The 20,717-nt window shown below is 37.5% G+C and overlaps 1 protein-coding gene across 1 annotated transcript; it reads left to right on the top strand.

The window, feature by feature from the left end:
• Positions 1-17,763: 17,763 nt before the first annotated feature.
• Positions 17,764-19,200, top strand: gsx1 (GS homeobox 1). The gene is made up of 2 exons (XM_028031105.1): positions 17,764-18,265; positions 18,379-19,200. Exons 1-2 carry the CDS (start codon positions 17,887-17,889, stop codon positions 18,729-18,731), a joined length of 732 nt encoding a protein of 243 aa, XP_027886906.1. The 5' UTR covers positions 17,764-17,886; the 3' UTR covers positions 18,732-19,200.
• Positions 19,201-20,717: the final 1,517 nt, after the last annotated feature.

The following is a 20,717-nucleotide window of genomic DNA, read 5'->3' on the forward strand; positions in this document are numbered from 1 at the left end:
TTATGTATTCCTAATACATTGAAAATACAGTATATCTTATATATGAGTGGCAGCATACAATCTTTTTTTCTTTCCTTCTTCCTTTCTTTTCAAATAATTAAAATTTCAACAAAACAAATAGAGAAAATCTAAAATGAATTAGTTTTTATTAACATTTTAATTAATATAAATACCATGTTGAACATAATTTATACCCTTCTAATTAATCAGAATTTTTTTATGGCATTATAGGAATCAAACCTTTCATGCAGTTGCTGCGCATGTTTTTGCATGTATCCAAACATTAAAAGTTTACTTTAAACTTCCACATTTCAATAAGATGAATAATGCTGGCCTTAACTGTACATGTGATTTAAACTGATCTTGGCAGAATATTGTAACATGAATTTGTCCATTTAGTTAGAAAACAAAATTTCTCAACATACGTCTGAGCTCACAAAATTGAGCATTTTTATATAGGTATTTCAGTCAATGGATCCATGAGAACAGCTACGTCTGAAAATAGAAAAAAGGAGAAAACACAAGATTTGGTTGTCTACAAATACATATTTTTTTTACAATAACTTCAATGAAGTACATAAAAAGGTGGAGAAGCTGGGAGACTAACTGGATGAATACAAAAGTATTTTCAGAAAAAAGAGAATATTATGGAGGAAATGCTGGATATTTACACTTTAAAAGGAAACTCTCTTTGATAAACTTCAGAATGTCTAGAAGAATGTTTTGGTGAACCAGATGTTTTATACAGTTTCTTTTTAATATTTAACTATGTTAATTTAGAACATGTATATTTTATTTGTCTTGTGGAAAATCTCATTGATCCTCTGTCCCTTCCTCCACTGATACAAATCTTTATTCTTGAGAATATAAAGTTAGTAATAACATAAACTTATCAATCTCTAAATTAATTTGGGATGATTAGAAATTACTTATTGAACTGTCATTTTGCCATCGAATGTGTTGATAATGATCCTTAGACAGATCGGTGCTCAGAAATTTATTCTGAAATGTCCAAATGTGAAAGTGTTTCAATAGCCTGCAGAGGGCGCTAGTAAATGATATAATAAAAAAGCCAATACATGGAAACAAATAGATTTTATTTTTCCCCACAAAAAACGATGAATCCCAGTGTGTCTTAAAACTGCAATTTTATTGAAAAACGGGAATGAGGTTGAGTTACATGTTGTGGTCATTGTTTCTCAAGTATCAGTATGTGTGTGTAAGTAATGGAGAAAAAATGTAAATACACCGCAAAAAGAGTTTGGAAATTGAATCACTTACTATATTTTTTGAAAATGACTCCCATTTACTTCTGGTGCCAAAGTAAAAAATAATCAATTTAATTAAATATCTTTTAGTGTCTAGAAAAAGGCTGTCAGTGTCTAAATGACAATGAGATCCTTTATATCCTCAACATTCCTTTGTCAAATACAATAATCATATTATCAATGTTTTTTGTTCCACCTTCAGCTAATAAGTTAGTTGTAATTAGTAAATTATTTGACTCATTTTAGACATCTGGCCTGAGGTTTACATAAAATCACTTCCAAAATATATAAAAACACCTTTCAGTCATACTAGTATCAGCTGCTCTTGCGAGCCTCAGCAGCTGCTTAGTTTGCTTATGCAATGATCCTGCTACGCTAACCAGTGATTTCAAAGTTACATATCCTGATCAGTGCAGCATAGACTGGCAATGACCATGAAATACATAGAAAGTATATGGATGACAGTCTTTATGTCCAATTGTAAGACAAATAGTAAGTCTGGTAAGGCAGACACTGTTTGGTATGTAACAGGTTGATTCTGTCATTTCATATATTGCTGTAACGTTACTGTTGTAACCTTTGAGCTCAAATATTACTATCTATTTTATATTATACAATTTTTGATTCGCTTAATATCCTTGATCAACATCTACTGTAAACGTTTAATTATGAAACCATTTTTCTAAAACATTGCATAGCGTTTCTGCCGGTGATGTTCTGGTTGCTTTGTCCACCCATAGCGCTTTCAGTACAAAAAACCCAAAATGTGTTAATGTGTATATAAGTGGTACTTCAGCCTGTATTTAGCTGTATATGAGTCCTTTAATATTGTGTGTAATGTCATAGAGTGCTATAAGTACCAAAGGATCATTTGCTTGACTTGATGACTGCACTGATGATTCATTTGTGAGGCCTGAAATCTTTTTGGAGATTCTTATGTAACACTCTGTTGAATAATACTTTTTAAATAGAGGCACTTTTGCTTCACTCATGGCCACTGATGGAATATTGTGTCTGAGTGTTGAGAATCTTGGGATGTTACCCACCAATAAAGGAAAGGGTTAGCAAAGAGCACAGATTTAAGGTACCGTAAATAGAAATTGTGGTTTGGAAGTGCCTATATCAATTGCAAAGCAATTGATATGTTGTCTTTTACAAATGCCGCCTTTAAATATTACTCTTAAACTGCTTTGTACATGACTCTCTTTGTTCGACTCGGCAACATCTTTGCAACAAATGACTGTCAGTGTGAACAGTCACATATATTGAACTGAAATTATATTACAACAAATCTCTGTGGACAGCTAGCTACTAAAATAAACAAACAACAACTATATATTGTTATCACTGCAGGTATTTCACATCTTTCAAACACAAAATAGTGAAATGTTTGAACTTCTGCATTTAGCAGCCTTATAAATGATATTACTGTAAACTTTATAATTCTTGCCATAGTAGATGGCATGCCTTAAATCTTTGCTTGCAATACAGTTTTTGGTCTTGTTGCATTTCATCATACAGAGAGCGTGACCTTTGACCATTTCCCTTTGCACAATCTCTCTATCTCATCATTAGTTCTGGATCCTCTCTCATGTTCTCTGCTCTTCATCTCACCCTGGGGGCTGAAATCATTATAGAAGAAGGTTGATTTTGTGTCCACTGAACTATTTTTCTGTTGGTTTGGCTATGCGTTTTGGATTATTATCCTGTTGAAAGACAGTATGACAACCCTTTTTCACCGACAAGAGGCCAGCGGATTTTTATGTTCACAAACCCTTGTACTGCAACAAGCTTCTCAGGGCCTTGATCAGGGCCTATGGTCATGAGCTTTGGGTCATGACCGAAAGAACGAGATCGCGGATACAAGCGGCCGAAATGGGTTTTCTCCGTAGGGGGTCTGGGCTCTCCTTTAGAGATAGGGTGAGAAGCTCAGTCATCCAGGAGGGACTCAGAGTAGAGCCACTGCTCCTTCACATCAAGAGGAGCCAGTTGAGGTGGCTCGGGAATCTGGTCAGGATGCTTCCTGGACGCCTCCCTGGTGAGGTGTTCCGGGCACGTCCCACCGGGAGGAGGAACCGGGGAAGACCCAGGACACGCTGGAGGGATTATGTCTCTCGGCTGGCCTGGGAACGCCCTGGGATTCCCCCGGAGGAGCTGGAACAAGTGGCTGGGGAGAGGGAAGTCTGGGCCTAAACGGAAGAAGATGGATGGATGGATGGATGGACCCTTGTACTCCGACAAGCTTGTCAGGGCCTTGAGAGAAAAATAAGCCCACAGTACTACAGATCCTTCTCCACACTAAATAGTGGGCATGAGGTACTTTTTCACCTCATCGTTGTTGTTTCAATAGGAGTATTTCTTGCTGAAAAGCTCCATCTTGGTGTCATCTATAGCTATATCACACATTCCAGATGAAGCTAGAGAAGCATTTGGTAATTTAGTAATTATCCTGCATATTTTGCATTTGATTAAGTTTTTATGGTTGTTATAAAGACTTGGCAACTCCAAGATGCCACTCTTTGCCAGAGTTATCTACCAGTGAGTTAGAGATTGTTTCCTCCTCCAAAATATAACTAAATTTTAATATTCTCTCAGCTTTGATTCTCACTGTTCTGTTTCTAAAACGTTATTTATAGTTTCTAATGGTTAAGCGATGTCATCTTATCTTTACTACTTAAAGAAAGGTGAAGAGGAAAGTGCAGCCTTGTTGAAAATTGTATTAAATGAATCTCTAGATATCCTATTGTGGGATTTTTGTGTATGTAGTGCTATTTTATTTTTAAAAAAAGAACAAGAAAATTATATTTACTCATTATAAGAAGAGTTTAATTGCTGGAAAGACAATACACATTAAAAAGTTTAATTAAAACATTATTTTTTTCAAAATTGAAACTTATGTTCTTTTAATAAATATCTAATAGATGCTGGGCCTCATTAGTATCAGAAATAAACTTTTTAGTGTGGAATAACCTTAACCTTACCCTTAACAGTTAAGATTTGTTGACCTTAACTGATGCTTTTTGTTGAGTAGAATATATATATATAATTTATTATGTTTTCTTTGCAATATATACACATCAGGCAGTTTTCTTTCCCACACTTCAAAGTTGCATCTGGTGTTGCTATTTGAATATTTGTTATCCCTTTCAATATAATAGTTTTCTAAATGTATTATATCAGATATCATTCCACATAGAACACTACAGAATTTTAACACAGGGTTATTTTTTCCTTTATTTAATTTATTACTTAATAAAGTCCTGTCATATAATTGGTGCTTGGCTGTATTTACTAGCCTTTATTATGAAACAGAAACCAAATTACCAAAGCTACTCTCTTAACAACATTAAGTAAGTATCTAAATTAAATTTAAAGGACGTGCCAAGAAACTCATTTGAATAATTCATTGATGGTGTATCCCCACCTGCTTCTGCCTTAGAGTCAGTGTCTAAATTTGTGTGACGGAGAGGCTGAATAGTGATGTGTGACACACTCCCGATGAAAAATAACAGTGTCCTTTAGATCCTCACAACAGCTGATGAAGAATCACTGACTTTTATTGGCGCCGAATAAAAGGATGGGATGAAAGAGTCAAAGGCTGAGGGAGAGAAAGAGGGATTCAGAGGGAGGGACGGAGGAGTGCAAAACAAGGCCCCATCCATCACATGAGTTGAGAAGACACATTCCAGTGCCCTTAGCAAGAGGATACATTCACTCAAAGTCACAAAGGAGGGTGAATCTGAGAGAAGCTGGGAGGGGCATCCATCAATGCACAACCTCTCCCTTGAGCTGTCTGTGAGCACAAACTCAATGTGCTTTTTAAGTCCAATTCACTTCCTTCTATAGGCATGACAAATGTACATTTTGCTGCAGATGAATATGTTCATACTCAAAACAATTGAAAAAACAAAAAACTAAATCGCGGATGGTTGAAAATGCTTCTCCCACTCCTCTCCTTTCCCTCCCTCTTTCCTTCCATCTCACTTCTCTCTCTGTCTCCCTCAATAATCAGAGCCGGGGAAAGTTGAGGTCGGGGTCTGCAGCACATCTCCGCTGCCTGGCAGAGTTAGTGGGGACTTTAGGGTGGAGGGAGCAGGTGATGGCTTTCTGGAGTGCACTCATTTACACTCCTCCCTTTCTCTGTCTGAGCACCGTGAAGAGGTGGGAGAGATGAGGGGCCACCTCCTCTCGCTCCTATGAGCTGCACCTGCCAGGGGGTAAGATCAATTGTGAACTTTGACCTCGTACCTTCCACAATGCTCAATTATAACATGTAGCATGTAATATATACACCGTACATCAAGAGTGAGTAAAATATGTAAAATATGTGCAACTGCAGAATTATTCCTTTTATCTATTTATTTTTTCTTTATCAAATGGAAATGTGACATATTATTTAAGACACCAAAAACCTTCTGATTCACTTTGGTTTACAAAAGACACTAAACTTCGTTGTGGCTCAAAAGGGACTTTTAGAAACTTACTAGGTAATTTATTCTTTTTAAAAGTACACTTAGCACAACTCTGATATGTTCTAATGGAATAAACCCAAATTGAGACTCAAAAATTATGAAAAAAACTGATCCAGTGAAAGTTACCTTTGATCAAACTTTCCATGAACAACGCCAAAACCTAACAGAGCTCAAAGAAAAGATCTCATCTATTTGTTATGTTAACTACACCACATAAATTTACTTTAATGGAATAACAAAATAGACAAATATAGAGTGCTTTTGAAAAGTATCCAAACCTCTTTAACTTATTTTGTGACATTACAACCACAAAATTCAGTCTATTTTGTCTTGATATCAATTGAAAGATCAACACAAAGGAGTGAATGAAGTAAATATTTTACTAATATATTCCTGCATTTGTATGCAGATGACTGTGTTGTTATACTGCTAAATAAAAATGCAACAAATTGTCTTCAGGAGTCAAATAAGGGAAGGTAGCAAACATGAAGAAAGTCCTCTGGTCAGATTAGACCAAAACTGAAATATTTTACAAAAAGCTGTGTGGCAGAAAACTGACACTGCAGATCAACTTCAACATACCACCCCTATGGTGAAATATGGTGGTGGCAGCATCATGCTGTGGGGATTATTTTCTTGAGCAGGTATAGGGAAGCAAGTCAGAGATTATCAAAATATGGTTGCATACAAGACAACACTGGAAGAAAGACTGGAAGATTAACTTTGAATTTGCAAATGGCACGAGATCAGGGCAGAGGGTCTCGTGCTCTGGTCTCGAGACCCTCTGCCCTGATCTCAAGGGGCAGAGGGCTTGTAAAATATTTGTAATATTTTACAATTATTATTTTACAAATATTACAAATATTTTACAAACATTACAAATAATGTTTGTAAAATATTATTTATGGGTCACAGAAAACATGATAGAAGGTGGTCTAGTCAGATGGGACCAAATCTCTAGTTTTTTTTTTTATCTATATGCAAAACCCTATCTGTAGTTGAATACTAATGTTTCGGATCACTCTAAACACAGTATTTTCATTTTGAAACGTGGCGGTGGCAGCAGAAAAGGATAGATGAGCAATTCAGAGCTGACAGAAAACCCGTCAGACAAGAATCCTGTTAGAAAGGAAGGTCAAAGTTTAGACTTTCATCAATTTAAAGAATCTGTGCCACAATGTGAACTCTGCTGAAAAACTGAAAATTAGTGCACTGCCTTCACTTGAGCTGGTATATTTTTGGATATTTAAATTGCGACCATCTTGCAATTCTCAAACTCTACCCAGTGATGCTTCTTTCCCATGGAACGATGTTGGCGATTACATTTTAAAACCACAGATGTTTGTATCCAAGAACATTTGCTACGAACGTGTCAATGCTGTGAAAGTTTTTGTATAAATGCAGCATTATCTTCGAGTGATTGCTCATGCAACTTTGCTTCATCGGTAATATACTCATAACCTCTCCACTTCAAGAACTCCACTTCAAAAAAATCTAAAAAGAATGTGTTTCTGTGACTCAGACGCCTTACTTTATGTTGTTTAAGTATTTTCTGAGAAGCAAACCTCTTGGGCCCCTTTTCTTTCTTTTTTTTTTATCACTTCTGGCAGCTCATTTTTGTCAGTGAACTGGGTACAAATGGTTATTATTCAGTGTGATGAGAGCCATTTGGGGTTTTGTCAGGACCCAGAGTAGTGTGAAAGTTGGTGTCAGTGGACCCCTGGCCTGGACTGACTCAAAGCCAGTGTGTTTGTTCCTATGGTAATGGAGAAAAAGTAAGCAACTCCCAGCAGCATCCCGCCGCGTGTCGCCTCCTCAATAGAGCGCATCTGCAAAAAATGTGGGACCCTTTGAGATGGGCAGTGACCCGTCATCACAACGGCTCTTACATATATGGCTGTATGTAGACGCTGAATTAGCCTAAACCTCCCTTTCACGCCGCTTACGTCATAACTCTTGAGGCAAAGTTGAGACTGGGCCATATATTCCCTGTTTTGATAAAAGCTGAGTGTGGGACAAGAGTGAAAAAAAAAGCTGTTGCAGAGGTCATTAGGATGAGGGAGAGGGAGAAGTGAAATATAACAACTGCAAAGTGGGTGGGGGGGTTTCTTCATACAATAGCTTGCTTCAGATCAGAAAGATTCCAATGGAAATTAGAGAAGAAAAGAAGATAATGACTCATAAAAATCACACCAGGGGCCTGCTTTTCCTCTTGCAAACAATGTTTTAGTCATTACTCGGAACAGGAGTAACTTCAATGTGCTTCGGATAATTAAAATTTTATGAATAAATCTAAGGAAGTAAGAGCTTAAAAAGCAGTTCATTTTAAGCTTAGAATAATGTGTTCTTAAGATGCAAGTGTTTACGTTTTCTGTCAAACCTTTGTGCTGTGGAATAATAAAAAGAAAAACAATTCTAAAACAATTGTGACTCCTGAAAGGAGACTAATGTGAGATGAATGGAGAGGAAATGGGCCAGACTGCAGGGGGTCATTAATAGGAAAGTCATAAACTTAAAGAGAACCTAGTTTCCTTCAAGGGTGCTTTTCCCACAGCTTGTTCTCATCCCGCTCCGAAACGGGGTATTTACTAAAATGGGGGTAATCATGAGCCGCTCGGCTGAAAATGGGTAAGTAATGGTTGCATGAGTACATTTTTGTGGGAGCGTTTATTTCACCCCCCCTTTTTCCCTCCTGCTCTAACTGTCTGACCTCCCTCCTCCTTAACTCTTACCCCCCTCCGTGTTTTCCCATGGGCCTCCAATTGATTCAATTATGTGAACAAACAAATACCATATGCTTCTACTCAACCGTTCAAACCACTCCACAACAATTAGACATATTGATGCACTCATTTACCAGATACATAACAGAATGAGGCAATTTTTTTCTTCAGTACTGATCATTTTGTCTGAATTAATTTGGAAGATACTACTGGAAACATCAGAGAACCCCAGCAGGAAGACACAGTGAAAAAGTGACTTAATGGAGGAAAGCAGCCAAAAGGAGGGTCGAGCAGGGACAGTCTGTAGCTGTAGTCCAGTGCTGTTCTTGTAACTTCTCCTACGATTCGGCCTTCGGCGTGCAGCTCGGTGAAGAGAAATGAAGCTAACACAACATCGGCATTCTTTAACTTTTTGTCGTTGTGTGAGACTGTTCGTGAATGGGCAGCGGGGAACAAAGCGGGCGGGGGGAGCAGTTTGGATGAAGGCACTATTGCTGCCATCCCCAGCACTTTGAACAACTTGTCAGCAAAGACACTGAAGAAACTGCGCTCTGTCACATTTGTGTACAAAACCCTTGAAAGCGCTTGCTGACCTGCCCATATCCTTTTATTGAGGTTCAAATGGCAAAAAACGTCCATTGTGTCTGGGAGAGTTCATTAAATTCATTGGTTTGACCTGTTATTTCTAGGCCAAAAGTCTACTGATTTGGAAAAATGTGAGTCAGCCACACCGCAATAGCAGACTGACCTCCACAGGGTAACAAACCCTTCTGAAGAGTGTTTCAAGGCTTTTATATGAATGGGGTCAGAGGGGAAGTTTGAAGCATATCCATAGCAGAACCAATGGATTTACATCAAAAGGAAATTTAAAATCATCCAAATATATTTAGTCCACTAATCACTTTTCATGTATTATTTTTGGTCAGATCAATTTTTTTATGCATGAGGACACTGTGAGAAGTATCACAACTTTTTTCCTGAAACAACGCTGTGCGAGAAGTTAGATACCAAACGTTTTGTCTCAAAGACTGATAGGAAAGTTTGGGAATAAACACATTCAACTGCTTTAGTTCTCACAGCATCTTCACATTTAGATGTAAATAGGCTCATTAGAGAGGCCACACTGTTACGTTTGCATCTTCTCCTCATTTGTTCTTGTCAAAGAGGCCAGCGCCCATGGTAGCTCCCAGTTTTGCTTGTCAAACACATGTTGCAAATTGGCAATTTTTTGTTCTAAACTATGTTTTTGTTTAATTTTGTGACACAAAAATAAGCAGTAAAAGGTAAAGAATAACCTAAAAGTAGCTGATTTTTTTTCATTTATAGTACATGATTTTGTGCTTTAGACAGGTGCAGTGGTAACTAATGTATCCACAGTTGTAAAAACTCTTGAGATGACAGTAGACTGAACTGAAAATCTTTTAATTAAACACACTGTGCTCCTAAAAAACATTCCAAAATGCATTGGTGATGCTATGTGAAAAACATTTTGTGAAATTTCAACAATCTTTAAAATCATAATCTTTTTAATGGAAAGGATAAAACTCTTAGAGTTCATGATTTTTTAAAAACATGTCTAAGACTCCTGACATGTACTTAGAAATCTAAATTAATCATGTAAATTGAGTTTTCTTTCCCTGAGACATGGGGGGAGGAGACATGGATCACTCAATAAAGTTAAGCATTATTAAGTGTTTAATCATGTTTAAACACTTAATAATGTGTTTCAACATTATTGAGCTAAAAATAATAATGTCTTTAGCTTAATTATGCTAAGAAAAACCTTTGTTTTCTAGGCTTTTCAAAAACACAATAGTTATATTTCACGTTTATTTGTTTATTTCGCTATATTGTCCTCATTGTGTATTTATTTTAAGGTATTATTCAAAACAAGTCAAAATTTTAAATCTGTTTCAGTATAAGTACGGCTTCTTTTGACATATTTGTTATCTGTTTCTTTCATCAGTAGATTTTAGTAAACTGCGTGGTATTTTGTGCTGAGATTGTCAGCGTGGTTTAGTGGTGAGGATGCACCAAGCAGCAGCACTTGACCTGGTCTCAAACACATCACAGTGCCTCTACAACAGACCCAGGCATAAATTAGAGGGCCATGTATATCACAAGAGGACTCAAAGTAAATCTAATCAAAATGTCTGAAAACCATCAAAGTGAAACAATCACTGTCTCTGCATTCTTGTTTACCTTTAAATTTAGGGATTTTTTTTTTTTTTTTTTTAGTAAAGATAAAGATAGTAAAGGTTTTTTGTAAAATTAAAATCTTATCAAAATACTAGATGTTTTCGTACTATTTATTTAGGTGCTACAAGTAAATACAGCTGTAAAAACATATGATATCGTATAATTTGTAAGTTCATGCCCAAGTGAGGTGGAAAGAGACTAGGAACTGTCCCACATTTGCTCAATAAAATCTTGATTAACCCCAAGAATTTGGGGAAAATACTTTGTGAATTGAGGCTAAAGTGGAACTTTTTGGAAAGTGTGTATCATGTTGCATAAGACAGTCAAACACGGTGATGGTAGTGAGGTAGTTTTGGGCTGCTTCACATCTTCTTGACTTGACTGCCTTGCTGTAATTCATGGATGTACAAACTATCCAGAAGGTCCCAAAGGAGAATGTTTGGTCATTAGTTTGTGACATTAAGTTCATGCCAGCAAGGCCTCTTTGTAACAGCTCAAAAATGTATATTTTATAGTCTCCTTGTCTGAACTCATGCTTAAGATGCTGTGGCATGATGATAAACAAGGTCTTTATGTTTGCAAATCCCCAGTGTAGCTGAATTAACTGAAACTGCAAAGAGGAGTTAGGCAAAATTCTTTCACAGCGTTATAAAAAACATATATATATAATTTTTAATATGGCCCGGTTAATACGGCCAAGATTTATATTAAAACAAATAGATACAATAAACACTGTAAAATAGTGAGATGATTTTGTCAAATGAAGTGAATCCTGACAATAAAGTCAGAATTTCAGACTTCATTCAATTTAGAAGCAAAAGAGTAGAGGTGTTTCTTTCAAAGCTCCTAAAAGTCTCTTGATCTGAGCCGGGTTTATATAGATCATTAAATTGTTTTAGAATTTTACGGCAGAGGAGAAGACTTGATCATCTCTAATATTGTATGTGCTCACTGCCCTTGTTGATGTAAAATGATTTGAAAAAATATATTAGGAGCAAGACCCTTAAAAAACTAAAAAAATGAAAGCAGCATTAAAATCCCTATTAAGACAATTTAATCATCATAATCAATCCTGTGATGAACAAGAAGCCAGTTGAGTGAACAAAGAAACAGTTACCATCTTGCGCACAATACCATTATTCCCATGTGAGTCTTGAATTGATTTGTCTCCTCAGCTCTGTGATGGAGTCTAGAGTCGATGAAGTGTCTGAATCTTGATAATTGTTTATAACATTCACGCAGCAAATAAAACAAGCACAAAAGGTAATGCAATCTGTAGAAAGAATTATTGGAAATAACAGGCTTTCCCAAAGTATGGGGTTATTTTCAGCAAGAACTGTTACAAAAAAGAAGTAATAAACTTTACCATAAAGTGGAGCGACACTTCTAACGACAAGGTTTTCAGCGTTCATCCAGTAGATTATTTAATTAGTGGTGTTTTAATTTTAATCAAATGTGATGCCATATCTTTAAATCAACTCAAAAATGCAACTTTTTTTAATTTTATTTTGATGTTATGAATATAAATGTTAGTAGCCACGTTGTTTTCTTAGTGTCTCCCTCCCCATAGGTTCACCTGTAGAGCCCTATATCTGTCACTTCATGCTCCTTCCACTGACGGCTTCTCTTTGTCCACCTCTCTCTCTCTTTAGGATTCATTAGTCCCTATAGACTCCAGCAGCCCAAACATATTGCACCATTCAGCTGGTACTTATGTGTCATCTGTTATCTATTGGACTGGTGTTTCTGGTGAGCATATGAATGATAATCAGGCCTTTGTGTGTCCGTGGAGGTGCAGCGGGATCTGCAGCTTGTGATGTTGCCTCGGGGGGAGATTAGGAGGGGCAAACCGGCCCTCTGTGTCACGTCGCCAGTCACAGCGCCCATCCACGGCTGTCCCAAACCCCAGTGGGACCTTAAATCCTGTTACACTGTCAGCTAAAACCATCACTTGTGTTAAAGATGTGTGGGTGTTTAAGTGTGTGTACACATTAAGCGACGGGGTATAATGTCTTAAACTATGAATTATTCATTTCAAAAAGAAAAGGAGATATTGACTACATCTCCATAAACAGACTGCTCTCTTTATGTCATCAGGCACGAGATCTTTGGTTATAATTGCGTAAAAGAGCCCAGTGAAAATGTGTTCCACCAACGGCACAGCAGGCAGTGGTCAGCGTTATCATGAGGGTCGAATTTGAGTGATGGCAATTGTTCCGTCCTAATATCTTATAAATAATTTACAATATCAGAGGCATTGCTTCCCCCAGAATCAAACAGTTATGTTAAACATTTTCCCAGCTGCATGTTGAACACACTATAAAAAGAGAGTTTTGGAGGGTGTTAAACATTGGCCATTAGAATTATATCAAATTTAATTAAGCATATTAATTAGTTTCAGTGAAATTAGCTACTTCAGTTGGTAACAGATTTGTTGCTTTAGTCGTATTCTTTTTGTGCAACAATTAAGTTACAAAGTAATGTTCATGTAAAACATAACAGCAAGCTGAACTATAAGAAAATAACTCTGCAATGAGCATGTTGGTTAATTTAGTCTGTTTATTGTCTTTTGCAGAGAACAATAAGGTTGGGTTTTATTAAGCGATGGAACCTGCATCAGTATGTGAGTTGAATAAAAGTCAACTCAAACTTATGATTGAAATAAACTGCTGGAGAAAAAATAAAACTTGTATCCAGCTTCCACTAGTGTAAGCTGGTTGACTAACCACTAATGCTGATGCTAGCAAAAACCTTTTTAAAATGAAATTTGGAAAAAGTACTACATTAATTTAAATTGTAACCACATTACTAGTTTATGAAAGTATTGTTATAAAATTGGTCAACTTTAACAACATTAACCTTATTTTGGTAACAAATCTGGCCCACAGATTTAAATTAGAATTGAACTGATTATGTTGATTCACTTTGTTATTATTGTCAAAATGTGGGCAGCCCAGCTGGGAATGGTAAGGCTGATGTGTTTATGAGGGTTGTTTTATAGGTAAGCAATAAAAACAGTTATAAAAACTGGCATGTCTGCATGCCTGCGATGGACTGGCGACCTGTCCAGGGTGACCCGGCCTCTCAACCAAAATGTCTTGCTAGAGAAAGGCACCAGCACCCCTCTAGACCCCACAAGGGCAAAGGAAAGGGTGGATGTTTGCATGCTGCTGCAAGAGGTAAAGTTGGCATCAAACTGTTATTAGTTTAGTAACCTTACTATTGCTAATACCTTATTTACAATGGCTGAGACATATTTGTTTTTAAAGCTTGATACAATTAATTTTAGGGGTTTGTTTTAATTTTTTTAAAGCATTTTTATGCCTTAATCAGAAATTAATTACCGTTTACAAATGTATTTAACTTTTGATGAAGCCAGAATGAAATCAAATTAGGAAAACAGTCCCAATAATCTATTACTTAAGTAATTATCTTATTGTAAGTAAATATGTTTATAAACCAGGCTGTAGTCTTACTAATAGTCTTTCAGCTGCTATGTAAAAGTCTTGATTCAAACCTGAAAAAATTTTGTTGCCATGTTGTTGTAACAGTTTTTTTTAGTTAAATTAAAACAGTTAGATTTTCAGCGCAGCTTCATGAAACACCATTAGTCCAACTTGTTTATATTTGAGGGTTTATGATAGATTGTATTCAGTGAAGTGTTTCATTTTGAGCTTAACTTAAAACAGTTAACAATCTTTGCACAATTGTATTGATTAAAATCGAACAATTTGTTAGTGCTGAGTTAGGCTGGGACGCTGCTTTTTCACAAGAGAAAAAAAAACGCAGGTATGGGGGTGATGGTGCATTATCAGAAGTGGCTATAGATGTATCTTTATTTATTTAGCTTCCAGTTTGTGCAGAAGCGCAACAGAGTGGTTATAATGTGAGAGCGCTATTTTCCTCGATTATTTGTCTCAGTAACAAGTGATCATGGGGAGAATGGGATTCTTTGCACTTCTGGCCCGCAGCCTCCAGAGGGAGGTCAAAACTATTTGTCAGTCTCCAGTTGGGATTGCAAATTAGTGATGAGCCTCCCCTGCGTGACGGCCCTGTGAAACCTCTATTCCTATCCACGGGATGACTGCTGTACATAATTTGAAAATTAGGGCCTTTGATAACATCTTTATGTTCAGCAATAGGCACTGTGCCGCCCCCGCACACAGACTATACCTGCGGCTGAAAAAAAGGGATATTCACTGAATCGTTTATATGTTTGGTCTGTTTTATATCTGAGCATTCCCACATACACGCAGCCTGAGCTCTTTGTGATCATTTTAGAGCTTTTAACGTCGGGTGACATATTATGACATATCATTAACCTGTCACCTTCATTAAAATTTGAATAAAGGTGTTTTTATATGTTTCGAAAATGGCCACAAGGCTGAATTGCTAATGGAAATTAAGAGACAGACTAATTGAAAACTGAAAATGACGCGCAGTGATACAACAGCTTTTCAGCGTCGGTGGTTCGGTCTCCTTTGATCGCTTAACTGCTCCTAATCTGGTTTTAATGGCACAACCTAATTATTGAAGATTACTGGTGTAAATGTAAGGCAATAAGCCCCTTTTAGGAGTTCAAAACAGACAGCATCACACTGAAATATTGATGCAGCCATTCTAGAACAGAAAAGCGCACTTGGTGAGACTTTTACGTTTCTAACCCTAGATTTATTTCGGGTGTTGTCTCCTCTAAACGTAGGTAGCAAAATAAATCACTTTCTACTCTTTACTCACACGTTACGACTGCGGTCCCTTTGAAGATGTTGTTCAAAAAGGACTTAAAGTGAAAGAAAATGTTTTCCTATTACTTAATTCAATCGGAGCGCAAGGCGGGGGCTTGACGCGCAGCGCGCAGGGCTCCTCTATGACAGAGTCGCCTTTGTTGCGTCTATCCGCCGCTGTCACACACTTTAATTCGACTCTCTTTCTCTCTCATTGAAAGCCCTCCACAATGACATTCAATGAGGGCCGCGGAGTGAAAACCTGGTTATTTTTACATATTCTTTCCCCCTCCGACTCGGCAGGGGCCCGAGCAAAGGAATTAATCACTGCTCTTTAACAGCGCTGCCTTCAGGCAATGACTTGTCCCTTTTTTTTGTGCCCAGAAATGACACAGTAACCCTAAAATGGATATGCATAAACTTTACATTCAGCTGTTGCGTGCATGTTATGTCAGTGAAGGAGCCATACAAGTACAGAAGACCTGTATCAAATGCACAAAAAGATGCATATGTAAGATATTACATATAAACCAGTAAAATTATTCAAGTTTTAAGCAGAGCTGTACATTTAATGTTTAATAATAGCTGAATCCCAATAATCAACAACTTCATATTGGTAATAAAATGTGTCTATTTCAGCTTGAATGAGACATTAGTTCAGTGGTCTCATACAATGTGTGTGGAGCTGACCTGAGAACAGTCACACCTGGTCCATGCTCTGTTTATGTCCTCTTTGAGGAACGTCTTATGGCAGAAGAGCGCGCTATTTTTGAGTGCGCTATTCATGTTCCGACATTCAGCCCAGTCATGTGTAGCATGAGTGACATTCTCCAAGACCGAGTGACAGGGCAAAGTCTGAATGTATGTTCATTTTTACAAATATACCCATATACCCAGATAAACTTGTATAAAGATTGCACTTCTTCTTCTTCTGCTGCCTCTGTTGAGTAAAGGCAGATTTTTTATCTCCAGCACCATTTGCTGTAAAAAAATAAAAAATAAGAACTGCAGCACATCAGCTGCTAAAGGTATGAAAGCCAAAACGTTCAAAGAGGCATCCTTCATGCCAACTCAGGTAAAAGCAGCAAAATGTTAGAATTTCATCAATAAACTTGATTTTGTTCAGTATTTCTGAATGGAAACTGAAAGATGTAAAACATTACTGAAGTAGTTCTCTCCACATCCTTTCCTATGAGGTGGCATTTAAACTTTATTCCTTCTAACAACTAAGATGTGCCATTCTTTTGCAGTGACTGCCTCCAGCTACGAAGATCTTTGGCAAGTTTGACTTCAGTTTGAGTAACTTGATTGAACAATAAGTTGGATACGAACTTGATTTCAACACATTTCTCTACCACAAGTCTTACAACAGTTCCTACCTGATGTATTCAATCACAATTTGACCCATATGAACATATCATTCGTCTGGTCTTTCCTTGGCCAGACAAATGAGAAGAAATGAATCACCATCCTTATTTGAATTCTAATCCAAATATTTAGGCTGAGTTAGTCACTGAAATAAAATAGGTTGTTAAATTTATGTTGGTGGAATTTACACAAATTTGAATATTACATTTAAAATCTAATCTGTTTCATTCAAATAAAAACTTATATTAATTGCTGATATGTAATGGATTCCAAAATCAATTTTTTAAAAAAGATTACTACTCAGAATAGAACTCCTGTGAAACTAGCTGCAGCTGGAAACAAACTTAAATTTGTGCTCTGTGAAAACATTTAGGTCTTAGCCTTTAATAAACTCATTGCACCTCATCCTTATAAACTAATGTGGCTTACCGTTCACTTCCACTAATTAGAATGAAGGTTGACTTAAACAACATAATAAGTTAGATTTTCACCGGAGGAATAATAAGTTGAGGATAGTTACTAAAATAAAGTGTTAACATTGAGCTCATTAACTATTATTAAGCAGTACATTTACGAAGTAATATGCTTGACAAAAATTTAGTAATGAATGAATTATATTTAACACCGTACAGTTATCAGTTTTACAGTGAAATTTGGACCTTTTGTCTCGTCTCTCAGTTGTATTTAACTCACCCTGCTTAATATCTGAGAGGAAACTTAACTTAGTTCCTAAATGAAACAGAAACGCTTTCTCCGGACATTTAAGCTTGGCACTATGATAGAAATGAAAGTGATGATAAAAGGGAGAATGGGTAGTGCCGCCTCTCTCGGCGTGGGTGGGGCTGACAAGAATAGACTACATTATGCAGTTCATTTAGTTAACAAGTGAAATAATGGGGAAGCGTGCAGTGGGAATGCCTAGAGAAAGGCACAAAACCCTATTGAGAGCTCTCGGCCGCTTACAGCGTAACCGTCACATGGCCGAACGGAGTCCATCGGCAGCTATTTAAGGCGAGGCCGTGCGCCTTCAGCACCACTTCGCTGTCCACCGTGCCACTGAGAGCACACTGACGCACCGAGTGACGCAACGAGGCTCAGACTACAGCCACGCCGAGCAACACGTTTTGCAAACATGCCGAGGTCTTTTCTCGTGGATTCCTTGATTTTGAGGGAGGCCAACGACAAGGGGAGCGAGAGCAGCCCGCCTCTGTTCCCTTACGCGGTGCACTCGCCGCACCACCCGCACGGGCTGCCGGGTTCCTGCCACTCCAGGAAAGCCGGTCTGCTGTGCTTCTGCCCGCTGTGCATGGCCGCGTCCCAGCTTCATCCTTCTCCTCCGACCCTGCCGCTCCTCAAGGCTTCATTCCCTCCGTTTGGCTCGCAATACTGCCACTCCGCTCTATCCAGGCATCACTCCACATCAAACAGCGTGAACCTCAGCCACGCTCCAGGGATATACCAAGCTGCGTATACGGTTCCAGACCCAAGGCAATTCCACTGCATCTCCATCGGTGAGTAGAGGCAGATATCACCAAATTTAGATAACTTGATTTGGTTTTGGTTTTGTTTTTTTATTGCATGCCGGTTTTTAACAGTCTATATCACTTTTTTTATTTTTCAACAGAAAACAACAATGGAAAACTTCAGAGTAGCAAGCGCATGCGTACTGCCTTCACCAGCACGCAACTTTTGGAGCTGGAGCGGGAGTTCACCTCCAACATGTACCTGTCCAGACTGAGGCGCATCGAGATCGCCACGTACCTGAACTTGTCCGAGAAGCAGGTGAAAATCTGGTTCCAGAACCGCAGAGTGAAGCACAAAAAGGAGGGCAAGAGCGGCGGGCAGAGGACTGGATCACACAACTGCAAATGCTCGTCCCTGTCCGCCGCCAGATGCTCGGAAGAGGAGGACGACGACATTCCCGCATCTCCATCCTCGTCAGAAAAGGAGGATGTGGACCTGTCTGTCTCCCCGTAAAAGTCTCACAGAACTACTGCTGTCTGAAATTATTTTTCTGATCTTCTTGAGATTTGAACGCTGCCAAAAAAAAGAATGAAGGAAAGAAAAGAAAGAAGACTGGGCCAGTTGTGTTCAGTCGTTTGTAATTAACAGATATTTAATCAGGGAACTGCTCTGAATTATTGTATAGCTGTATACACGTTGTACGTATTGTATGTAGTTTTTTTCTGAAAACAGTCCATTGTTGTTGCCAATCCGATGAGCACGGTGGACATATTTGTAAAGACAAATCCCCAGTCGATAGCAACATTGTTATTATTTGTATATTGGGGTGGGACAGTTTGGTGAAAATGTGGATTGAACTGTTACCTAAATAAATCTCCACCACTGTCACATGACCACTCTGAAATTATATCTCCGGTGTACCTGAAAAATATTTATTTATTTAAAAATGTTGATACTTGAATAAAAATTATAATAAGCCGTACAGACTTTGTTGTCTTGTGAGATCAATGTTGGACGTTTTGCGCACACGATTGCGCACAGACATTTTTGCTATGCTCCAGAGAAAGAGCTTTTAAATCCGATATCAAAATATTGTGTAGTAAAAACAGATAATTTCTGATTATTAGTTAGATTGTTTTTTTTTTTTTTTTTTTGTAGTATGTTTTTTTTTTTTCAATGAAAATATTTCAACGCAATGGCTTCCAATTTGTGAAAGCGCGCGGTTGTGATGTGTACAATTGCTATTTCCAGAGAGAAGCATCAATTTCAAGCAATTCTTTTCAGGAAAATAACATGTTTCAATATTATCTCATTTAGGCTCAAATTAATGGACACATTGTCGTTTTCAGGAATATTTTAAATTCGTCTAAAACAATTTGGTTGTTACATGCCCAGCATGAGCTTTATCCAACAAGCATCCAAACAAATGGATGGGAGCACGCTGAAAGTTTTATTCTTCATTTGAACTGATAAATTAAATTCATAATAACCTCTATTACGCTGCAGAGACAAAAGCTTTATTGTGATGGGGCTCTTATACGCCTTTCCCTGGGGAAAACCAGCCCTCATATCGCTGCCTTCTCTGGCCCTTAAGGGCTCCTTTCAGCTCCTCTGCCAGCTGAAATGATCTGGGTTGTGTGAGCGAGTTAATAATCGCAGCGGGTGTATAAGAGCGTATCTTCAAGATATCGATCTAACATGAAAATAAATGAGGAGTGAGAGCAGTTTTGTGTCCATGACAAAGATTGTTCCCGTTGTCAGCGCAGCTTTTCTCTAAGATGCGGGGCCGTTTTTTTTAGCACCAATGCAAACATTCTCTGCTTGACTATTGCTATGTTTAAAAAAATTCAAAACATAAACTTATATGTCAACCTATAGTTGTGTTACCTAAAGACGAAACCTAAAATTAAAAAGTTTGCGGTGCTTGGTTAATTTAGACTCATCATCCACATGGCATTTAGTAATCTTGGTGAATAAAATAAAATAAAAATGAAAAACACTTTTACTTAAAGAAAAAAAAGTAAAAATAAAAATTTTATTTTTTAGCTATTGTTATGAAATTATTATTTAATGTACAGAACATATAAACAAAAACAACAACAAAAGTTGTTCAAGACGCAGTTTTAGTTTTGTTTGCCTATTTTACGCACCACTGAAACCAGCCTCTGACTCAAGGCTTTGGTTAAGAAATGTGTTTTTCTTGCCTTGAATAGCCTTTGAAAGATGTTTGCTGCAATATAAACTTGCCTCAAACTTTTCTTAAAGAGAGAAAAATCAGTTGTTTAATTGCGTACAGAGTATAATCTGCATCTCTGTGTCTGTTATGGATGTTGAATTTCGCCAGCAAACTTTCCTTTAATGGTTCACTTAAACATTTTTAACAAAACTCTAATATTTGCATTTGTTAAGATATGGGATTAGGCTATTTTGTTAATTGCACCATAGAGTCCCCATTTTGCTCACGACGTGCTCTGCAAAGCGCCCTTTATCCATTCAATA

The sequence above is a fragment of the Xiphophorus couchianus genome, chromosome 11, assembly GCF_001444195.1.
Source record: "Xiphophorus couchianus chromosome 11, X_couchianus-1.0, whole genome shotgun sequence".
Classification (NCBI taxonomy): domain Eukaryota; kingdom Metazoa; phylum Chordata; class Actinopteri; order Cyprinodontiformes; family Poeciliidae; genus Xiphophorus; species Xiphophorus couchianus.

Excerpts from the sequence above, each read along its gene's own strand:
- gsx1 (XM_028031105.1), top strand. The coding sequence starts at position 17,887 with ATGCCGAGGTCTTTTCTCGTGGATTCCTTGATTTTGAGGGAGGCCAAC. Across the intron at positions 18,266-18,378 it reads ATTCCACTGCATCTCCATCG|AAAACAACAATGGAAAACTT; the intron begins GTGAGTAGAGGC and ends ATTTTTCAACAG.